Source organism: Neolamprologus brichardi, chromosome 20 (genome assembly GCF_056152115.1).
Source record: "Neolamprologus brichardi isolate AB-2024 chromosome 20, ASM5615211v1, whole genome shotgun sequence".
Taxonomy (NCBI): Eukaryota; Metazoa; Chordata; class Actinopteri; order Cichliformes; family Cichlidae; genus Neolamprologus; species Neolamprologus brichardi.
This window is the reverse complement of record NC_142123.1, coordinates 26,604,536-26,624,186: the sequence shown is the minus strand read 5'-3', so window position 1 is coordinate 26,624,186 and position 19,651 is coordinate 26,604,536. Positions and strand designations below refer to the sequence as shown.

The 19,651-nt window shown below is 40.2% G+C and overlaps 1 protein-coding gene across 1 annotated transcript; it reads right to left on the bottom strand.

Moving 5' to 3' along the window:
• Positions 1-2,514: 2,514 nt before the first annotated feature.
• On the bottom strand, positions 2,515-19,451 carry sypb (synaptophysin b). The gene is made up of 7 exons (XM_006794136.2): positions 19,347-19,451; positions 17,983-18,048; positions 10,082-10,206; positions 9,365-9,563; positions 9,067-9,258; positions 8,660-8,972; positions 2,515-4,640 (listed from the first exon to the last, which is right to left on the bottom strand). Exons 1-6 carry the CDS (start codon positions 19,362-19,364, stop codon positions 8,691-8,693), a joined length of 882 nt encoding a protein of 293 aa, XP_006794199.1. The 5' UTR covers positions 19,365-19,451; the 3' UTR covers positions 2,515-4,640; positions 8,660-8,690.
• Between the last annotated feature and the right edge of the window lie 200 nt (positions 19,452-19,651).

Below are 19,651 nucleotides of genomic sequence, written 5' to 3'. Positions count from 1 at the left end.
AATACCTGTCCATGTTCTTATCCAGTGGGCAGTGGGAATTTAAGTCATTTGTTGAGGGGTATCACTGTGGGTCGGTCATACTCCCACCCCAGATCTAACTTTTTGGACATTACCTAGATGATTATACGTCCCCTTCTTTCTTTATGAATACACCAGATAAAGAAAATTAGTGTTGAACTGTTTACTAGTGATGGGTCGTTTGCGAACGAAATGGCTCTTAGAGCCGGTTCTTTGAGGAGAACGACGCGAGCCGGTTCCTTATCGCGAGTCGTCACGTGGGTTTTGTTTTTTCTTTCTCTCAGCCTCTCTCTCGCACTTTTTTTCTGCTTCACTCTGCACGCAAGCCTTGTGCTTTACGCTGGGCAGAGTGGGGAGGGGCGGTAGTTACACTACACAGGAACAGAGCAGGAGGGAGAGAGAGAGAAAGAGAGTCAGGGACAACAACTTCACATTAGAAAGGTATAGTAATCATCCACAACTATTTTCAGTTGCAGATGATAAAGGATTCAGAAACTTTATTCATGTGGGCCCATATGACAGAGAATATGCATCTTCTTTTTGTTTTCATATTTTAATTTATATTTAATTGTGTTGTGGTTTGCAGGGTTTTGTGTTGTTTCACTTTAAATTTGTAAAAGGAAAAAGCTGAAAATTTAAATAGTTAAAAGTTGAAATGTGGTTTTTGTATTACATGATTTATTTATTACATTTTATGTGGAGTGAATAAATAAAAGTATATTTACGGTGGCCCCTAGAGACAAAGCACATACAAACTTCAAATCACGGTCAAACTCTGAAGCACGTACAAACTCCAAAACACGTAAAAGCACGTACAAACTCCAAAACACGTAAAAACTCCAAAACACGTAAAAACACGTACAAACTCCGAAGCACGTGAAAACTCAGAAGCACATAAAAACTCAAAACACGTACAAAAGACAACAGAAGTGCTCCAGGATGCTAGGCGCAGAGTTGAGCTTTTGTTACCTAGTGGCTACACAAGTCAGCAAGTACCAACAACCGGATTTGGTGTGTGGTAGTAACAGGTAAATGAACTTTTTTTAAAATTATTTGAATATATATGAGTGCCTGTGTATAAATACACAAACAATACACACATGCTTTCAATTGTGTAATTTAAGTGATCTAGTAGCTCTGCTTTGGAAGTTCAGTTCATGCTAGAAATGTGTTTTGGAGTTTGTACGTGTTTTGTCTCTAGGGGCCACTGCATATATTTATATATGAACATATATAAATAAAACCACTTTTTTATGTTAGTAATTCCTTTTGTGCATAATTTTATATTATTGTTAATAATAAATTAATTAAAGCAACAAAACAACCTTAAGAGCCGGTTCGGAGCCGAAAGAGCCGGCTCTTTTTAGTGATCCGAACCGAAAGTGACGGATCTCTAAAAAGAGCCGGAAATCCCATCACTGCTGTTTACTTTCAGTATTAATGTAGGATGTTGTCTTAAATTATGATATGGGGGCAAAAGGGATGAAAATGCTATCTTGGGAATTTCTTTTACTTATCTGAAAAGTTGCAAACAACGTTAGCTCTTAAAGGTAAAGAAAAGTTGTTGTCTGTTGAATTCCAGCACTGCTCACTTTTTCTCTCATCCTGAATATTTTGAAAAGTATACAAAAATTAGCTTTAATTTCCAAAGGTATCCATGACATAAAAACCCCTCAAATGCTTAAAATGCTTGCTGGCTTTCTCACAGAGAGTTTGAAGACATCTTTATCTTCTGTACCTTTCAGCAGGAATTATAAAAAAAAATGCTTTCCAGCACTCACAAACACTGTATAGCCTCTATACTTTCAACACCCTAAAGTATTTCACAAGCTAATGATATCTTTGAAGACTGCATAAGGCATGAGTCATTTTAAACAGAAAGCAAGCAGTTTAACATTTTTTTGTTATGACCACAGGCAAGCTGATAAGATCTGTGCGCCAATGCAAGATGCTTTTATCTCTGTGTGTGCAGAGGTTACCGTAAACAATGGGAGTGTTACTTTGAGTTTTAATGTGTAATTGTATTCCTTTATGCTTTTATCATGTAGTTAAAAAATGCCGCGTTTTGTACAAAATTCAAAAGATTACCTGTAGTTTACACTTACATCATCGCCAAACAATAAAAGGAAATTTAAAAAAAAATGAACTTAAAGATCAGTTTTCACTTCTGTCATTTGTACAATGCATTTTGTATTATACTCCTGGTATTCAGACTTCAGCCTTTCTAATTTGTGCAAGTTTCCAGGTTAGTATGACCGTGCTTAATGTAGGCCTATTTCAAGAAACATATGCCATCTATAGAGCCATCTACCTGAGCATGATTAGCATTTTAGAAGCCATATGAAACTGTACAGGCATTAAAATAGATCGAGCTTTCTCTGTTTGTCCATCTTGAAACTTCAGAACATTTTCAGTGGCATGTCACTTTTTATGTTCTCATGTAAATTATATTAACAATTTGAAAGCACACAAACCACATATGAACAGAAAAACACCTTTTAACCTTCAACAGAATAATTTCAATTTTATTTCATTTCGTTTCACATGGATCCCATATAATAAGAATACAGCAGAATTCTGGAGCGTTTCGGTTATTTAGTTTTTTCTCTGACTTATCATTATCATAAATACTAATAGGAATACATCATACACAATAAACACAGCACTATCCAAAGGCTTAGAGAGTATCACAAGACATCATTCACCACTAACAACAGAGTATATTTCATTTCAGCATATTTATAAGAGCTACAGTGAAAGAGAAAGAAAGAGAGAAACAACCGAGGTGGGAGACTAGAGGAGGAGATAAAGCAAGGTGCTTCTACACTGCCTGAATCAAAGAACCCTGAATTTATATATTTATCTATGTATGTTCACTTTTTTTCCAAAAAAAAAAAAAAACATCTGGATGAATACGAGGCTGTACAATGGACCAGTATACTGAAGATGAACAATTTATTGTGACGAAGCTGGTGGAAGCAAAACTACAATCGAGACGCATCTCCTACCATTCGGCAAAGACGATCTAGAATGTCCAGTCGGAGGACTGGCAATCAAAAAGTGTGTTGATATCTGGAAATAAATATTTATTGCAACACTGACTTTGTGCTTTGAGTAGAATATAGCAGAGCCGCTGTTCAGTTTGTGTCGTGTGCAGTAACCTCTAGGATGGATTGAACGTACCACGACATTTACTGTGTAGCCTAACGCTTTCCTGCAGCCGTGAGCCTCAGCCTCTGGAATATGTTTAAGGATGCTTTGAGATATAGGAAGCAGGATGCATGCAGTAAACTGGTTCGACGCCAGAAAGAGAAGAGCTTAAGAACGACTGAAGATGCAGACGGATTATATATGAAGACATATTGTTTAAAATGCTTCATAATATTACGTGGTTATTCCATGGCATGAGCGAGGTCTTTAAAGTTTTATACACTTTATTCTCATTTCTCTACAGTTAATGTTAATGTATGTATGCCACTGTTTACAGTGTGATAGAAACACCATTTAAAAAACTATATAACTCTGTCTTACAACTTTCAGGACCACATAAAAGGCGACTGAAAACAGGATGTGGTTCATTGACAAAATGAGTTTGATGCCCTTACATAAAACCAACGAATAAACACACACACGTTGCTAAGGCAGCTGCTCACTGCCACAATTGCCATTTTCTTCTCCCTATGCACTTTTTATTTTAGATGCCAGGATTTAAAATATTCAGAGCGTCACAAGAATTCAATCCTCTCTTGACGGTGACATTTGATGGGAAAAATATATTTTAATGGACATAAAGTTGAAGCAACCCATTGTTACCAATGCTGTTCACATCTCACTACGTCTCAATTTCTTAGCTCATTTCATATATATGTGTGTAGTTGCTTTCAATATTTGCCATCACATCAACCCTAATTCTTAAATCTTGCCTATAATGCTGATCAAATACATGAGAAAAAAAGTCATAATGCGAACATAAAAAAAAATGCCCAGATTCTGAGATGAGAAAATAAGAAGATGATGTTGGTATTGATAGTTCATGGAAACTTAAGGGCAAAGGCTAAACTATGTGAGCTCCTAAACAGAACCAAAGTAAATGCAATTGAATAACTCTGTGCTCAACATTTGTTGTATAACAACTAATATGGAGTGCACAATTATTCAACTGTGTACATATAATCATATATATCAGTATGTTGATATTTACACAGCACAGACAAATACATTCTCCCAAGTTAAATGTTACTACAATGTGTTTTTTTTTTTCTTTTTCCGTAAATGTCTTTTCCATTACAAGATTTCTCATAAATGTTCATCAACGAATGTTTTGGTATTTGTATTCAAGTTTTTCTCGTATAACCAAACAGACAATCCTCTGTTGTCTTCTACAGTAAATACATCACGAGAATAAACATCATGTTACAGCAAAGATCCATTTTCCCTCTTTTTTTTCCTTCCCACCCCCACCCACAGTGATGATCTCCTCCCCCAGCCCCACTGGTGTCTCCCCTCCAGGCCTCCCTTCCCTCCGCCTGTCAACTCACAGATACACAAACAGACAAACAGAGGAGTGTGGAAATGAAAGTGGTGGTCGGTGGAGAGCCACACTCCAAAATCACAAGGTCAACCTGGGCAAAGGAGACAAGCAAAGACGAGAGGGAAAGAAAATGTTAAATAAACAGCAAACACATCATTGGATAAATTACACATACATACAACTAACTCAACAAATCAGGGCTTTTTAAACGCTTACAATGATACTATTTATTCACAGTAACACCAAGAAATGACAGTATGATGTGATGTATATTTCACTGTAGGATAAGGAGCTGGGCAGTTACTGAAATTCAAATCGTGTTTTTTGCTTCTATGAATAAATAAACCAAGTTCGTCTTTATGAACTCACTGTGCATCTTTCTATTTTGTAGTGATGCTGTGTGGCAGCCTTCCAGTTCAATTCCAGGAGGAGACACAAATCCCTTTGGGGTTGTGTCAAGAAGAGCATCTGGTATATATTGTTAGTGGGATTATAACAACAACAAAAAAAAAAAAAAACGATTGGGAACAACAGTAACAGTAACTCAGGCACAAAGTGGTAGGCCACGTAAAATCACAAAGTGGGGTCAATGGCTGCTGAGGCGCATATTGTGAAGAGGTCGCTAACTTCCTGCAGAGCTACAGACCTCCAAACTTCATGTAACCATCAGAACAGTGCGTAGAGAGCTTCATGGAATCGGTTTCCATGGCTGAGCAGCTGCATCCAAGCCTTACACCACCGAGTGCAATGCAAAACATCGGATGTAGCCATGTAAAAAATGCTGCCACTAGACTCTAGAGCAGTGGACGCTTCTCTGTGGGGTAATCAAATGGACGAGTCTGGGTTTGGTGGTTGCCAGGAGAATGCTACTTGTCTGACTGCACAAGTGCCCAAAGCAAGGTCCATAAAGACATGGATGAGCGGGTTTGGTGTGAAAGAACTTGACTGGCCTGCACAGAGTCCTAATCTCGGCCTCATAAAACACCTTTGGGATGAATTAGAGCAGAGATTGCGAGCCAGGCCTTCTCATTCGACGTAGTGTCTGACCTCACAAATGTATTTCTGGAGAAATGATCAAAACTTCCCACCATCATAGTAAACCATATGGATTAAGAGTGGGAAGCGACTCAAGTTCATATGTGTGTGAATGCAGTAGCTGTTGTTTTTACCCCTCCACTTTCCTTTACCTTTGCCTCTCTGTAAAAGTCGAAATCCATCCTCTGCAAGGTTGTGGCACTTTTTTTCTTTTTACTTCACACGTATCTGTTTATTTATTTAATTCATTTTTTTTTCAGCTGAATTATTATTAATTAAAATAAATTAGGGCAGCACGGTGGCACGGTGGTTAGCACTGTTGCCGCACAGCAAGAAGGTCCTGAGTTCAATTCCATCATTTCTGTGTGGAGGTTGCATGTATTCCCCCGTGTTTAATCAATTAACCGATCCCCCACTAACAGTCCAAAGACATGCAGTTAGTGGGGATAGGTTAATCGATTAATCTAAATTGCCTATGGGAGTGAATGTGAGAGCGAATGGTTGTCTGTGTCTCTATGTGTTAGCCCTGCGACAGACTGGCGACCTGTCCAGGGTGTACCCCGCCTCTTGCCCTATGACAGCTGGGATAGGCTCCAGCGCCCCCCGTGACCCTGAAAAGGATAAGCGGATGCAAATGGGTGGATAAAAGAAATTAGCTGGCAGAGTAGTGTCCTGTCCTGTGTTCTTCCTGTGCTTGTATGGGCTCCCTCTGGGTACTCTGGCGTCTTAACATACACGAGGAATGCATAGATAGGTGACAGGTAGTTAAGAAAATGAATGTGTGGTTAAAGGAAATTCACTTTCTGTGCTAAACTGGTGACATGTCCTGTGGACTTTACCTCTAATGTTATGAAGTAGTTAAGAAAATGAATGGATGGATATTGACTTAATGAAAAATACAGTATGATTGATATGAAACAATACTTTGCTCTTTTGATCTAAGTATAGCATTCGGTTTGCAAATCAAAGAGCCTGAAAATCTGTCAAAAATATATTGAGTTTACATCCTTTTTAACTGTGGAGTAACTTTCTCTCTATGCTGAAATTTGATTGGTCAATAGCAAAAGTGACATTCTTGTTTACCTGCTGAACTTGCTGCTCAAATTCAAGCAAATTATTTTGAGATTGTTTGAGTACATTGATCAGTACATTTTTTCGATCTTTAAAACATTTTTGACCAAACAGGGAAAACAAATCATTGAAGAAGATGAGCCAAAGTGCAGGTTTTAAATCCAAGAATACAAGGCAATGGCTTCTGAGTACTCTAAACCACGTTTCTAAGTGCTCTGTGTGGCAGACATTTCACATCTTTCAATACTAAGTGCAGTTTTAGCTGTCAGTGTAGTCTACAGCAAAAAGCTCTCTCACCATAGTTATAAGACCTCTGGAGGGTAGTGGAACTCAAAGGCCAAAGAGAGCTGGTAAATGTATGTACTGTAGCTGGCTCAAAAGCTCCTTTGCAAGTCAGATGTTTGTACACAATTGGTCCTTATCGAATGACTAGATCTTTCTCCTGCAACCTTCACTACTGAACATTAACAATAATGCTGTTTCAGTAAATGTTGAAAGATACTGACTGAATCTGGCATACTCTTCATTATAAAGCCTTGACCTTCATCCTCCAGATTTTACCTTGGAGTCACAATAGGCCTGATCTCTTTGAAGCCTGTGAGAACATTAGTTGTGGATGTTTTTGTTTTCTCCTTTCAAAATGGAGTTGAGAGGGTAAGAATACTTCTGTTTGTGCTGTAGCTAACTAACTATTTAATTAACAATGAAAGTTACAATTTTTCTTTTTATCACCTGCTGCATAAGATATTGAGTAGATGACGAAAATATGAAAAAAGAGGACATCTTCAAACTTCACCTTTCTCAGGTTACTAAGCTATTACAAGTGGATACCTTGTAAATAGATACATATAAACTGTAAATTGATGTTGTTAATAAGAAGGTACAGCCAGGTTGTTGGCTCCCTTTTAAATCCAAAATTGCATTTAATCCTGCTCACATACAAGGTCTTAAATAATCAGGCCCCAACTTATCTTAATGACCTTATCGTACCATATCGCCTCATTAGAGCACTTTCCTCTCAGACTACAGACTTACTTGTTGTTTCTAGAGTATTTAAAAGTAAAATGGGAGGCAGAGCCTTCAACTTTCAGGCCCCTCCTCTGTGGAACCAGCTTTCAGTTTGGATTCGGGAGATGGACACTGTCACTACTTTTAAGATTAGGCTTGAAACTTTCCTTTGAGCTAAAGCATATAGTTAGGGCTGGATCAGGTGATCCTGAATCCTCCCTTAGTTATGCTGCAATAGGTGTAGGCTGCTGGGAGACTCCCATGATGCATGGAGTATTTCTTCCTTAGTCATTTTTCTCACTCACTACATGTTTATACACCTCTCTGCATTGAATCATATGTGTTATTAATCTCTGTCTCTCCTCCACAGCATGTCTTTTGCCCTGTCTTACTTCTCTCGGCCCACCCGGTAGCGGCAGATGGCCCCGCCCCTCCCATAGCCTGGTTCTGCCGGAGGTTTCTTCCTGTTAAAAGGAAGTTTTTTCTTCCAACTGTCGCCAAAGAATTTGCTCATAGGTATGTATTATTGTAGGGTCTGTTGTTGTGATTTGGTGCTGTGTAAATAATATTAATATTAATTAATTAATATTATCAGGATGTGTGTGTTTTTCTGAGCTCAACGATGAAGGAAGTGTTGGATCATTCTCTCATAACTTTTGTTTTGTAACTATTACAGAAAATACAAGTTTAAGGTCACTCTTTGAAGCAGTTGCATGCTGGATTTCAGAAAATCTTAACATTACTGATGAAATCTCATGCACGCCAGAAAACTTCTCCATGTCATTTTCATAGTACTTGTCATTTTAGCCAAGAGACAATGTGAAAAAAGACTCAAAAAGTGGACCGTAGTAAGCATTTGTGCATTCAACCCTTTATTTGTGCTTAAAATATAATATCACATTGAATAACGGATATCTATGTCATTCTAACAACACGAGTAGAAAAAAAACGTGAGTAGAAAAACTGGACAGATTTTCTACTCATATTTGCACTCACCATTCTGCAGCTGTAGTGTTTCAGGACAGGCTCACATCTGATTAGAGTAAGAGGTAGGCTGCTGGTCATAGCCCTGGTTATAACCTCCATCCTCATTGTAGCCTCCCTGCTGGCCGTAATCGGGCTGGTAACCTCCCTGGGAGCCGGCATAGGGGTCCTGCTGTCCGTAGCCTTCCTGGGCATAGGAATCTGGGGCGGGCTGCTTCTCCTGTGATGGGACATACGTTCCAGCAAAAGCGGCCTTCCAACCGGTCTCTTTGAAGACAAACCAGAGGTTTCCAATCCACAGGATAAGGTTGATGAAACCAAAAGCCTGTGGAGGAAAAAGGAGACAAACGTTTGTTCTTATAGTTATTCTAGTATCATCTCTTTACATTGTGTCGCTAACAGAAGCATTTTAAGCCTACCACAGAGGTGTTGAGGCCGGAGACCTTGGGGTCATGGATCTCACGGCACTTATTTTCTCGTTCTTCACAGGCTTGGATGAGAGTGATGACCCGCTCTGGATCAGTGGCTGTCTTCACATCTGAGAGGCCTTTAGCCCAAGCACAAGAAGATACCAGCCACATGAAGGCAAATACCGCCGTCACAACAAAATCCTGGAAATCAGCAACACAAGGTTATTGTTTTTTACTACCATTAATTGAGAAGTATTACATTTAAGACAAGATGTACTTTTTATGTGGTTCAAGGTAACAAACTCACAATCTGGGCCCCTTTATTGTTTTCACGGTACTTCTCTAAGATGAAACAGTATACAGCGAGCGCTGCCATAGAGTAGAGGAAGGAAAAGACACCAATGGTGACGAAGAACTCGGCTGAAGAGGAGTAGTCCCCGACCAGGAACAGACGCTCCTTGTCTCCTCCCTTACAAGTGGGTGCATCAAAGTAAACCTGATGGAGCCTGGGGGCAGGAACACAAAAAAAGGGATAGCCACAGATGAGAAGGTGTAAGAGCTGCAAAAACATAACAGATGATTCTAAAGTTGTAAATCTGAAACATAGCCGAATTTTCATTTATTCAAAACTGGGTGAATTGAATTCTCAGAGACTTTTATGCAACCAGAGGAGTCTTCTCCTGCTGCCCATTACACAGAAGGCAGATTTAAGGGACTTCCACATTAGGTTTATTTTTCAAAAGCAGAAACTGCATACTTTTCTTTATGTACAGTTTATGACTGCAACAAGCAGAATTGGTTCAGTTAGCTAGAGCTTCTAAAATAGTAAACTTCTCTGAGCTTTTTTGCTACAGAACAACAAGCATATCTAAAATAAAAATAAGTCTTTCGTGACAAAGATTGCCCCCCCAAAAGGACATATTTATTTATGAATGCTGTTAAACTTAATCTAATGTAGAAGGCTGTTAAACTGTAAGTTCAATTAAATGTTAAAGGTTCAGTTATGTGATGATATAATCCATACCTGAATGGATATTCAAACTCTACTTCTACGCCTAGATCACTTTCCGAGCGGTCGCTGCACTCCACACTCATCTTGAACATGCCAGAGTAACTTCCACATGTCGAGAAAGCGAAGATTGCAAAGATCTGTGGGAGAAGGAGCAGGAATACGCCAAATTACTTGATTTGTATCCAGAAGGTAAGAGTTGCACTAAAAATGAACAAACATTGTTTGAATTCTGGCTTCCCCACAAAGAATAAAATACATAGAGGATAAAGTTGGACAACCATGTTTGTTTCTTTGAGAATGTGGACTTCTTTATGTTACATATGAGGAGCAGAATTTTTTGTGTTAGGAGCTTTCTTGTTGTTTATTTGTTTGCTTGTTTGCATGATTACAATGAATGAATAAAAATAAATACATGCATGCCTTAATAAAATATGTACTGAATTTAAAACCCCATCCATGTGATCTTTGACACATTCTAGACAACCATGGAACAATAAATAAATAAATAAAATGCACAAACTGATTTATCAGTATCCAACATTCCCCCCAGGTGGTTTGACACCCAGTTTATTTTAGGTGTTGTACCCCCAAAACAACTCTGGGTGATCTCCAGGTGATAGCATAATTTACATTGAAAGCTGCAGACTATCCTTCCCAACCTGTGCAGTTTCAAGCAGACTTATCAAGATCGACCAATCAGAGCGAGGTGCTAATAAATTCCCACAGAGTGCAAATAAATACAGCATTATCAGCAGGTTACACAGCACTGACTGCACCTGTTGCCCACGGTGCATTTAAATTGGTTTTGTACTGTTGTTTATGTGTGTGCACGTGCGTGTGATTGTGCATTCATTTACATTGTGCCTCATTATTACTGTAGGTGCACTCAGCTCAGTCTTATTTTTCACCTCTTACCTGCAGTCGCATAAACAGCACAGACAAATATGAGTGGAGGTAAACTTGCAGCCTCTCGCTCTTCACACACACACAAACAGCAGATTAGACAAGTCGGACTATTTTTACCACACCCTCCCTACTCTGCAGACCAGATCCGATTGGATAGAAAATCCAGCTATTAATCTGACGGAGGTGCTTCACCATCTGTTACCAAATACTCAGCTTCCAGCTACTGTACAGTCAGTCACAACACATGCATACATACACACACTGGCACACCCCCACACGTGAGTGCATATGCACACACACCAGCTCACGTCACTTCCTCTAGCCTCATAGTATGACCTACGTGCAGAAGGCATAAACACACTAAACTAATTACAGTAATCTTTCAGCTAATGTGAGTACAGAGACTCGTTTGTTGGATTTGCACAGAGTGAGTGACTAAATTGAGCCCTATTGTTTCAATTTTGTTCTTCTCTGTTCCTTTAGGGCTGTGTTTAAGTTTAAAGTGTCCTCTGCCAAAGCCCAAAGGCTTATTAACAGGTTTTAATAATCGATGCAAATGACTGTAGATGTGAAAGAGGCGGCATTATGTGTGAAAGGAGAGACAAGAGCACCCGTAAGCAACACAGTCGTCTCTCTTTCTCTCTCTCTATTAAATTTAAAGCAAAGAAAAAAAAAATTGCCATCTGCAGTGTAGCTCTGGTGCAGAAATCCAGTTGGAGCTTTGGAAATTGACCAGATCTAACCCAGAATGTTTGAGACATCTAAATGCACCCTAAAAGTGAGAAAATCTGTCCATTCGTGTTATGTTCTTCATGGGCAAGCAATTAATCCTTAACACTGAGCAAATCACCATTTATATCAATAATAAATAGGGGTGTTATATTTGTTTAAACTCCAAACCAACAGCATAACAGAATGAAATTCTGAAGTAACTGTGCAATTAATCAATATCTACAGCCTGGGCAGTAACTGCAGTGTAAGCACAATCCTTAACACAGCCTGCAGTGTTATGCTATAAATGTGTACCACCCATGCTGTTACTATTAACTGTTCATTATTTTCAAAACAATTAGAGGTTAAAATTTCTTGAGTGAGCTCAGTATGGAGACTATTTGGTGCCTCAGCTGTGTGTTGTTCTTGCAGATCAAATGAAAACACACCTTTAAACATAAAATATGTAACGAGCCTGATTTTGATGTGGTGCAACATGATGATGTAGCTAAATATTAATACAGTATATTAACACATGCAAGAATTCATAGTTTGTTTGTTTTTTACAGAGTCTTTAAAAACAACAAAGCATAGCAGATTATTAAAGTCAGGAAGGTGCTCATACAGTACTCATGATAAGAGTCTTAGGTGCTTTTTAGTTCTTTCTTGGCAACAGAGCAGAGGCTAATATTTATTTAGGTAACAACTTGATATTGATAGCACAATGAGATGTTTCCAGGTGGATCCTGAAAAATACTTTTTGAAGTATCAGCAATCGGTAATACCACTTTTTAAATGCTCTGCTTCCATACAGTCAGCATAAAGTGTTAAGTGTTAGTTGATGCCTTACCTTCGCCTGTGTATGTAATGTTGCTTTGATCACCAAGATCTTTCAAAACAGCCAGTGCAGACGTGCTGTTGGACAGTTTTTGTGTAAATTTTGGCATGCCTGTTATCAGATCATCACTGGTTTTGCACGGACTGGATTTGAGAGTACGCTGATCAAAAGTGACTTGGTGGGTTATGGGCCTAATGTTTGAAACCCCTGCTGTAGTACTATATGCTATATGTTTCTGACATGATGGCGAACAACTTATGAATTTTGATCTGATAACAGATCTTGATGATCAAAGCATTGTTACACACACAGGTGAAGGTAAGGCCAGAAAATCACCTATGACACAGCTAACAGTTGGGAGTGAAAAATACATGTTCTCCAACTGGTTGGCGAGTGGTTCCCACAAATTGCTAGCAGTTGCTAGCTGAAATCAGTTATAAAGAGGTTTAATGGTGCTCCACCTTAGCAGATTGCCACTGTTGCATGTAGTGTGCAAAGGTTGTGCCTCATTACCGCAGCCAACCTGCCGACCCTTCAAAGAGTCTACCTTAGTTTGAAGCCAAATGTTATCCATTTCTGGTTCATGTTGCCCTTCTAACAGTTTCACTACAGCTTGAAGAATAGCTGGTGAGTGTTTGCAGACAAGTTGGTTTACTCCATGCAAACCCAGGCGACCACTGTAATCTGCAAGCAACCAAAGGAACTGCATAAATTACCATCAGCCTCTTATTAAGTGTTAATTGATGCCTTACGTTCGCCTGTGTATGTAATGATGCTTACATAGACATACATACACAGGTGGAGGAATACACATTTTTAACAGGGGTGTCACTGACTGGTCTATAGGCCTGTGTGGCTGGGCTTTAGTAATCGATTTCACAGACATTGCTGTTAACCAAACCACTCAGCAACTGGTTGGGGATTACACATTATTCTCTTGCATTCTGAGGTTGCCAGATCCTCACTGTCTCCAGGCCTATGACTATGGCCTTTTTCACGTGATCCTTCACTGTCCAGCCTATGTCACATGGTTAGTCTATTACGATTTTATTAAAGTTTAAAGTTAGGGATGTGGCTGCTTTGAGATACCTGGGCCTGTACTTGTCTGCCTCGGCTCGGTTAATTCCAGTTATTGAACTGGAGCTGCTGTTTATGCCTTATGGACACACATTAAACACTTCCATATAACTGGTCTTCTTTCCCCAATGACAGGAGTCGTCCCCTGCTGGCCATTAGAAATAATGCAGATTGCATTCCCATCAATGTGAATCCAGAATGCAAACCAAGCTAGCAAGTGTTAGCTAATAGAACTGCAAATATGGTAACTCCTGTTTCCAACACAGAAAATGGTGGCAGCCAAAAATGCAACACTCAAAGCTTAAAAACAGTAGTCCACAAACCAGTGGATGCCAACATAGTATCTATGTCCATGTTTTATATAAATCACACTCTAGTGTTTTCTAAATAAACAGCAAACACTAAAGGTGTGGGAATGCTATTAATTTTGGCCATAAAGCAAAGTACCAGCACTGAAGGAAAAGTCGGGGGATAGTCAGTTTCTTGTCTCCCAGGACTGTAAACTTTTTTGTAGAAACATTCCTGTGATCATTTTTGAGCTTGGATAAAAATCTGTGGTCAGCAAACAGAATCTAAATGGAAGTCGCCTTTGGACAATTAAGCACTGCACTTTTATGGTGATAAATGAGTAGAGGGAGGCATTGTGGAGAGGAAGGAGTGGGACAGCCAGACTGAGTAAAGAGATGGTGGCACACTGAGTGCTAGGTGCCATGGTAACACTGCTGGCAGCATCACACAGCGAGGAGGCAGAGGCTGGTTTCTACCCCTCCTGGTATGCTGAATGGTTGTCAGCAGAAGATATACAATTCTTCACACTCAGACACAAATGATCTGCTGTTCTCACACTCTCTGTCTGACTTGGTTTGCCTCCATCTCCGAAATTATTGATCCAGACATGGATAGAAGTAGCAATTGTAAATAACAGAGCATGTAGATGTTGTAGTCTTGGAACTATCCTAGTTCTAACGAAAGCAAAGGCATTTTTAATGTTTCAAAACTTGCCATTTATGGCCATTTAGTATGCAATCTATAAACTGACCCATATATATGTAGAAAAAAATACACACAAAAACCAAAATAAACACAAGCTGTCTAAGCCTCCACCAGAGGCCCTGGAGTAATAATCACAAAGAGTGTCTGCACAGCAACCCCCCCCCCCCCCCCCCCCCCCCCAAGCTACAACAAAATCAACAGCCTTTATTACACATTAGAGACCATGCCAAAGTGAAAAAGGCTGTTACTTTATGTTCTCACAAGCAGCCTTTATAAGCCTGCTGAGAATGAGTCAGAGCAGAAATCTGAATACAGATTAAATTCAACATCGCAGTGGCTTCATGTAGCAGCTGAGAACAGTTCCTGGGGTTCAGCTCTACATCAGCTGTATTCTGGAACTCAATGTCTTCTAACATCCATCAAATCTAGGCTGTGTCAGCACTATTCCCCAGAGACAGGGAGAGAGAGAGGATGGGGTGAGGTGGGCAAATCCACATTAGTCACACATACAGTATGCTGTTTTAATGTCACTCATGCAACAAGAATAGTGCTCACTTGCTTCTGCATGACCACAAATCCTCAACCCATATACAGGACTGTCCATTTCTAACTACTCTCATCTCTCCAGTTCATAAATGGGAATACTGATATGAACACAGCTGGTAAACTGCTGCTATTTTATTGATGCATGAACTGTGCTCTATAAAAGCACAAAAAAATGTTTTGTTCGGCTATACAAATATACATCTTCCTGATTTCTGTTTCCAGCAAAACCTCCACTAGAATCTGGAAAAATACTTCTCATGGGTGGATCCTCTATCCCCTCACCTAAAAAACACAGTGTTACTGGTTAGGCATGCCCATATTAATCCACAAAGAGGAGTAGATCCAGGAGCTCCTCCTCTAGCCCTGACGCTGAGGCACGCAGGCCCACTGACAGATGATTCATGGGCCTTGGCCTCCTGAGCGGGCTACTGATTGGTGGTTGGCTCGCACTGACCCAGGGAGGCAGTGATGAGGTGCTGGCACACTCACACAGCTCCAGGGAAGGACTTCAGAGTCATGCAGCACACTCACGGCTCTGACTATTCTCGAGCATATCTGCAGAGCCCATTACAATGTGGAACTCTTTCAGCACTGCTCTGGCACACGCGTTCTCATCTGGGTTGTTTTAGCTGTGCTCTCATGCTGAGGAGCAGAGGAGCAGCCAGGGATTACTGCACCCATCCAAGGAGGGGCACGCCCCGCACCCTCCCAAACATGCATTCTGACATTTCATTATGTAGGAGGAATTGAAACATTAGAGCTACATAACCTTTGGGTCATTTGTGAGCTAAGCCCTATTTTTAGATGTGCTGTTGTGATATTTTTAATCATTGAATGTTCCCTAACATTAATTTATTGATTTTCTTCCTTTGCATTTTTTGTTGTTGTTGCAGAAATTGGTGTGGTAAGGATAATGGAAAGTGGTGTGTGTGTGTGTGTGTGAGAGAGAGAGAGAGTGTGTGCAATGCAATCTTCCACTTTTAATCAGTATATTGCAACATAATTCAGTGAATTGTGGCTAACAGTAGCAAGATTTACTCCTTAAGGCAAGTAGTTACTGCCCTAAGTGATGATGAAAACAGCTCGACCTACAGAGATACACCAACTTAATAAAAATAATTAAAAACCATCAGTTACTACATTATAACTATGGCGATAAATAATATTACTTGGTCATTTCAGCTGTAAAAGTGGCATCTGCAATCACTGCTAACTGATTGGTCAAGTAATTGACCAAAACAAAACAAACCCTGAATGAAACAAATATACAAGTGAAGTAAGTTTTCAGTTCAGGATATTCAAAAATGCAATGATGAATAGGTGCTATGACTATCAGCAACCCAAGGTTTAATTATTGCTTCTAGATACCTTAATATATGTCAAAGGAAAAGCATGCTTTTTAAATGACTATAGTAATTATTGTATTATTATTATATTACAAACATATCATTCTGATTATTATTGCAGAGAATATTTTAGTCACGTTCGAGATCGCAGTCTGCTACAATTATGACAGCAAACCAGATGCGGCCACGGTCAGTTTGTAGCATAACCATAAGTAGTGCCTCTGTTTCCATCACTGAAATGCCCCCCAGCTGTGGACACAAAGGAAAACAGAAAGAAAGCGAAAAATCCAATGTAGCTGCACCACTCTCCACCCTGCAGCCTCTTCACTATGCTGCTGATGATGATGGAGGACAAACACTGTGAAAAACAACACATAACGAGAGAATGTCTGTGACTGTGTGAGCTAAAAACATTTCCAGTTAAGAGGGAAACTGTTGCCATGATGCCGTGCAACATTTTCTGCCTAAAAGCTGACTTAAAGGGCTGAGCACCTGATGGAACTACAAAGAAAATCTAAAAAGATGTCTGGCTATTTGTGAGTATAACACAGCGTGTGAGGTGTCCCATATTTCCACCAGCATAAACAAATAAAGGCAAATCCTTGCGATCCTCGGGTTTTCTCCCTGCATCGATGAATTAATGAATGAGTAGCTTGGTTGGAACAGGCTGCACATAAAAAAATGGGTACTAAATTGTACTAGCATGAGGGCACATCCTCTGAGATGGATTTAACAAATTGTCATTATATTCCTCAGTGAATTGACACAGTGTTACTACAGAGTGATGTAATACAGCCTGCTGGTATCTCCCACTCAGGGCTGCTGGGGCAAGTATTACCATAACCATAAAGAAACATGAGACTCCACAGTTTCAATCTGGAGTCTCAATGCATTACTTAATCATGTGTAATTCAGTAATTAAGAGGCCTTAGGATAAGTTCATGTTTTAGGAGAAATCATTAAAAACAATGTCAGACCTCCATGTAGGCCTTGGTTTTGTTGCAGTCTTCCACTCCTAATCAGTATATTGCCAAACAATTCACTGAATTATGGCTAACAGTAGCAAGATGTACTCAGTAATGCAGATAGTTAATGCTTAAATGACCATGAAAACAGCTCAACTTACAGAGATGTATCAATTGAACTCCTTTTGGTGATTTCAGTCATTAAAGTGGCTTGGTTCATGTTTCAGGAACAATAATAAAAGAAAATACAAATTTAAAAAAACGTCTGACCTCTGAGTCTTTTCCCCAAGACTCGACATGCATAGCCATTATAATGTACCATGCAGCTTTATGGCCTCTGTGTGACAGAAGGTCACAAATATGGCATCAAGGGACATGCAGGCATTATGTATCACACAAAACCATAGAAAAGCTTCAGGATTTCTTCTTTTGTAATATGATTTTATTACAATTTGTATTAAAATATTCCCTCGTTGGTGCTGCATATCACGATCACTGCCACCAATAAATGTGTAACAACAGAAAACTTACCCATTGTAGAGCTTTTATAAATCCCAGAGGTTGTTTGATTATCGTGAACTGCCCTTGGGCCACCAGCTGTCAAGACAAAAACATCAGAAAGAAGCACTTAATTTTAAAAACATCACGCTTTGGGCTTTACTCTAGTTTTATAAACTCTGTGCCTCTCAGTCGAGCAGGCACGATGAGGCTGATTAAAAACACAAACCTCATTACTTCAGTCTCATTGCCCACAAGCCTGGCCTGCTCCTGGCACCTGCAGGTGTTTGTTATACTACAGCAACAATCTGGCAGTGAATACAGTGAGTCACCTGCCAGAGCTCACATCTTTGTGGACTTATGAGATGATGTAGTGTAGTAATTTGTAGTATAGACTTCAAAGGCTGTGGTGTATCTGTATGTGTAAGAATGAGGCACAGAGCTGCTCCTGCAGCTTTACAATTACACAAAGCTGATTAGCGGTCTGCCGCTCTGCTCCCGTGCTGCACACTCCTCGGCAATTCTTTGATTTATTTATGAGGAAATCCCGTTTTTTAATTGACGATCGAGGCAAAAGAGGAGTTGGCGTGCAGGTGAATGCGACAAAGCAAAGAAGGCGGTGTGTCCCCGTGTGCATCAATAAATGGCCGCACCGGAATAAGCAGCAACGATGGTTTTCTCACAGGCTGCGGGGCCACTTTTATCCTCATTGTTTCTGCACAAAGCCAAACATCCATATTAAGCAGATGACGCAGGTACTGACAAAATTCCTGCTCAGAGGAGCCTGACAGCCTGATATCCGCTCGTCTCCCCGGGAAGACTTGATGCCTTTGACACAAACCATTCAGCAGTCTGAGAGATGAGCTGTTCGGGACCAGCGAAAGAGAGATGCAGGAGCCTGTGCTCCTCTTTGGCCTACTGCGGTTATACGAATACAGCGAGGGCCTTGGAAATTAATCAGGTTGTCGTTTGTTATCGTGGCAACAGCGGGGCTAATTGAGACGTGGGCAAACTAAATCAATTAGGTGAATCCCCTGAGATAATAGGTATCATCGTCTCCTTCCGTGGCTAAATGTCATTGCTGCAGAAATCTCTGGACATCCTACTCATTTTTGGACACTCAGCGGGCCACTTCAAAACACACACTGCAGCATCAGCTGTGGAATAATCTCTCATTGGATTGGACCCTTTCGTGTCCCTATAAAACTGCATTTTAAAGATTAATTTCCAAATTCACATTTCGAGTCCAAGGACTCCAAAACGCATTCGATGTCTACCTTTAGAATAAAATATCGCCATTAAAACGGGCGACAAAATGAAACGAGTATTAATAAATGAAACAATCGTTACCACACGAAACAATAATGAAATAGATGATTTCCCCATCAAAGCCTTACCTGGTTTACAACATCCATCTTGGCCGCTTACTCGCTGATAAGAGGATCAGAGGGGCGGAGGGAGGGAGGCGTCTCATCCGGAACAGCCCAGGGGAGGAAGACGCCCAGAAGGAAGAGCTGGAATGCGTCACGAGCAGAACGAGCGTCGTGACGTCAAAATAATTACGAGGATGTGGAGTAACGACGAGCCGGGCACTCTATCCAATCGCGTCGTTGCTTTTATTCCGAGGGAGCAGAAACTACCCCGGGGGTGATGATGGAGAGAGGAGCGCATGGAGACTGTTCACGCTTTAGTGGAAGGAGTG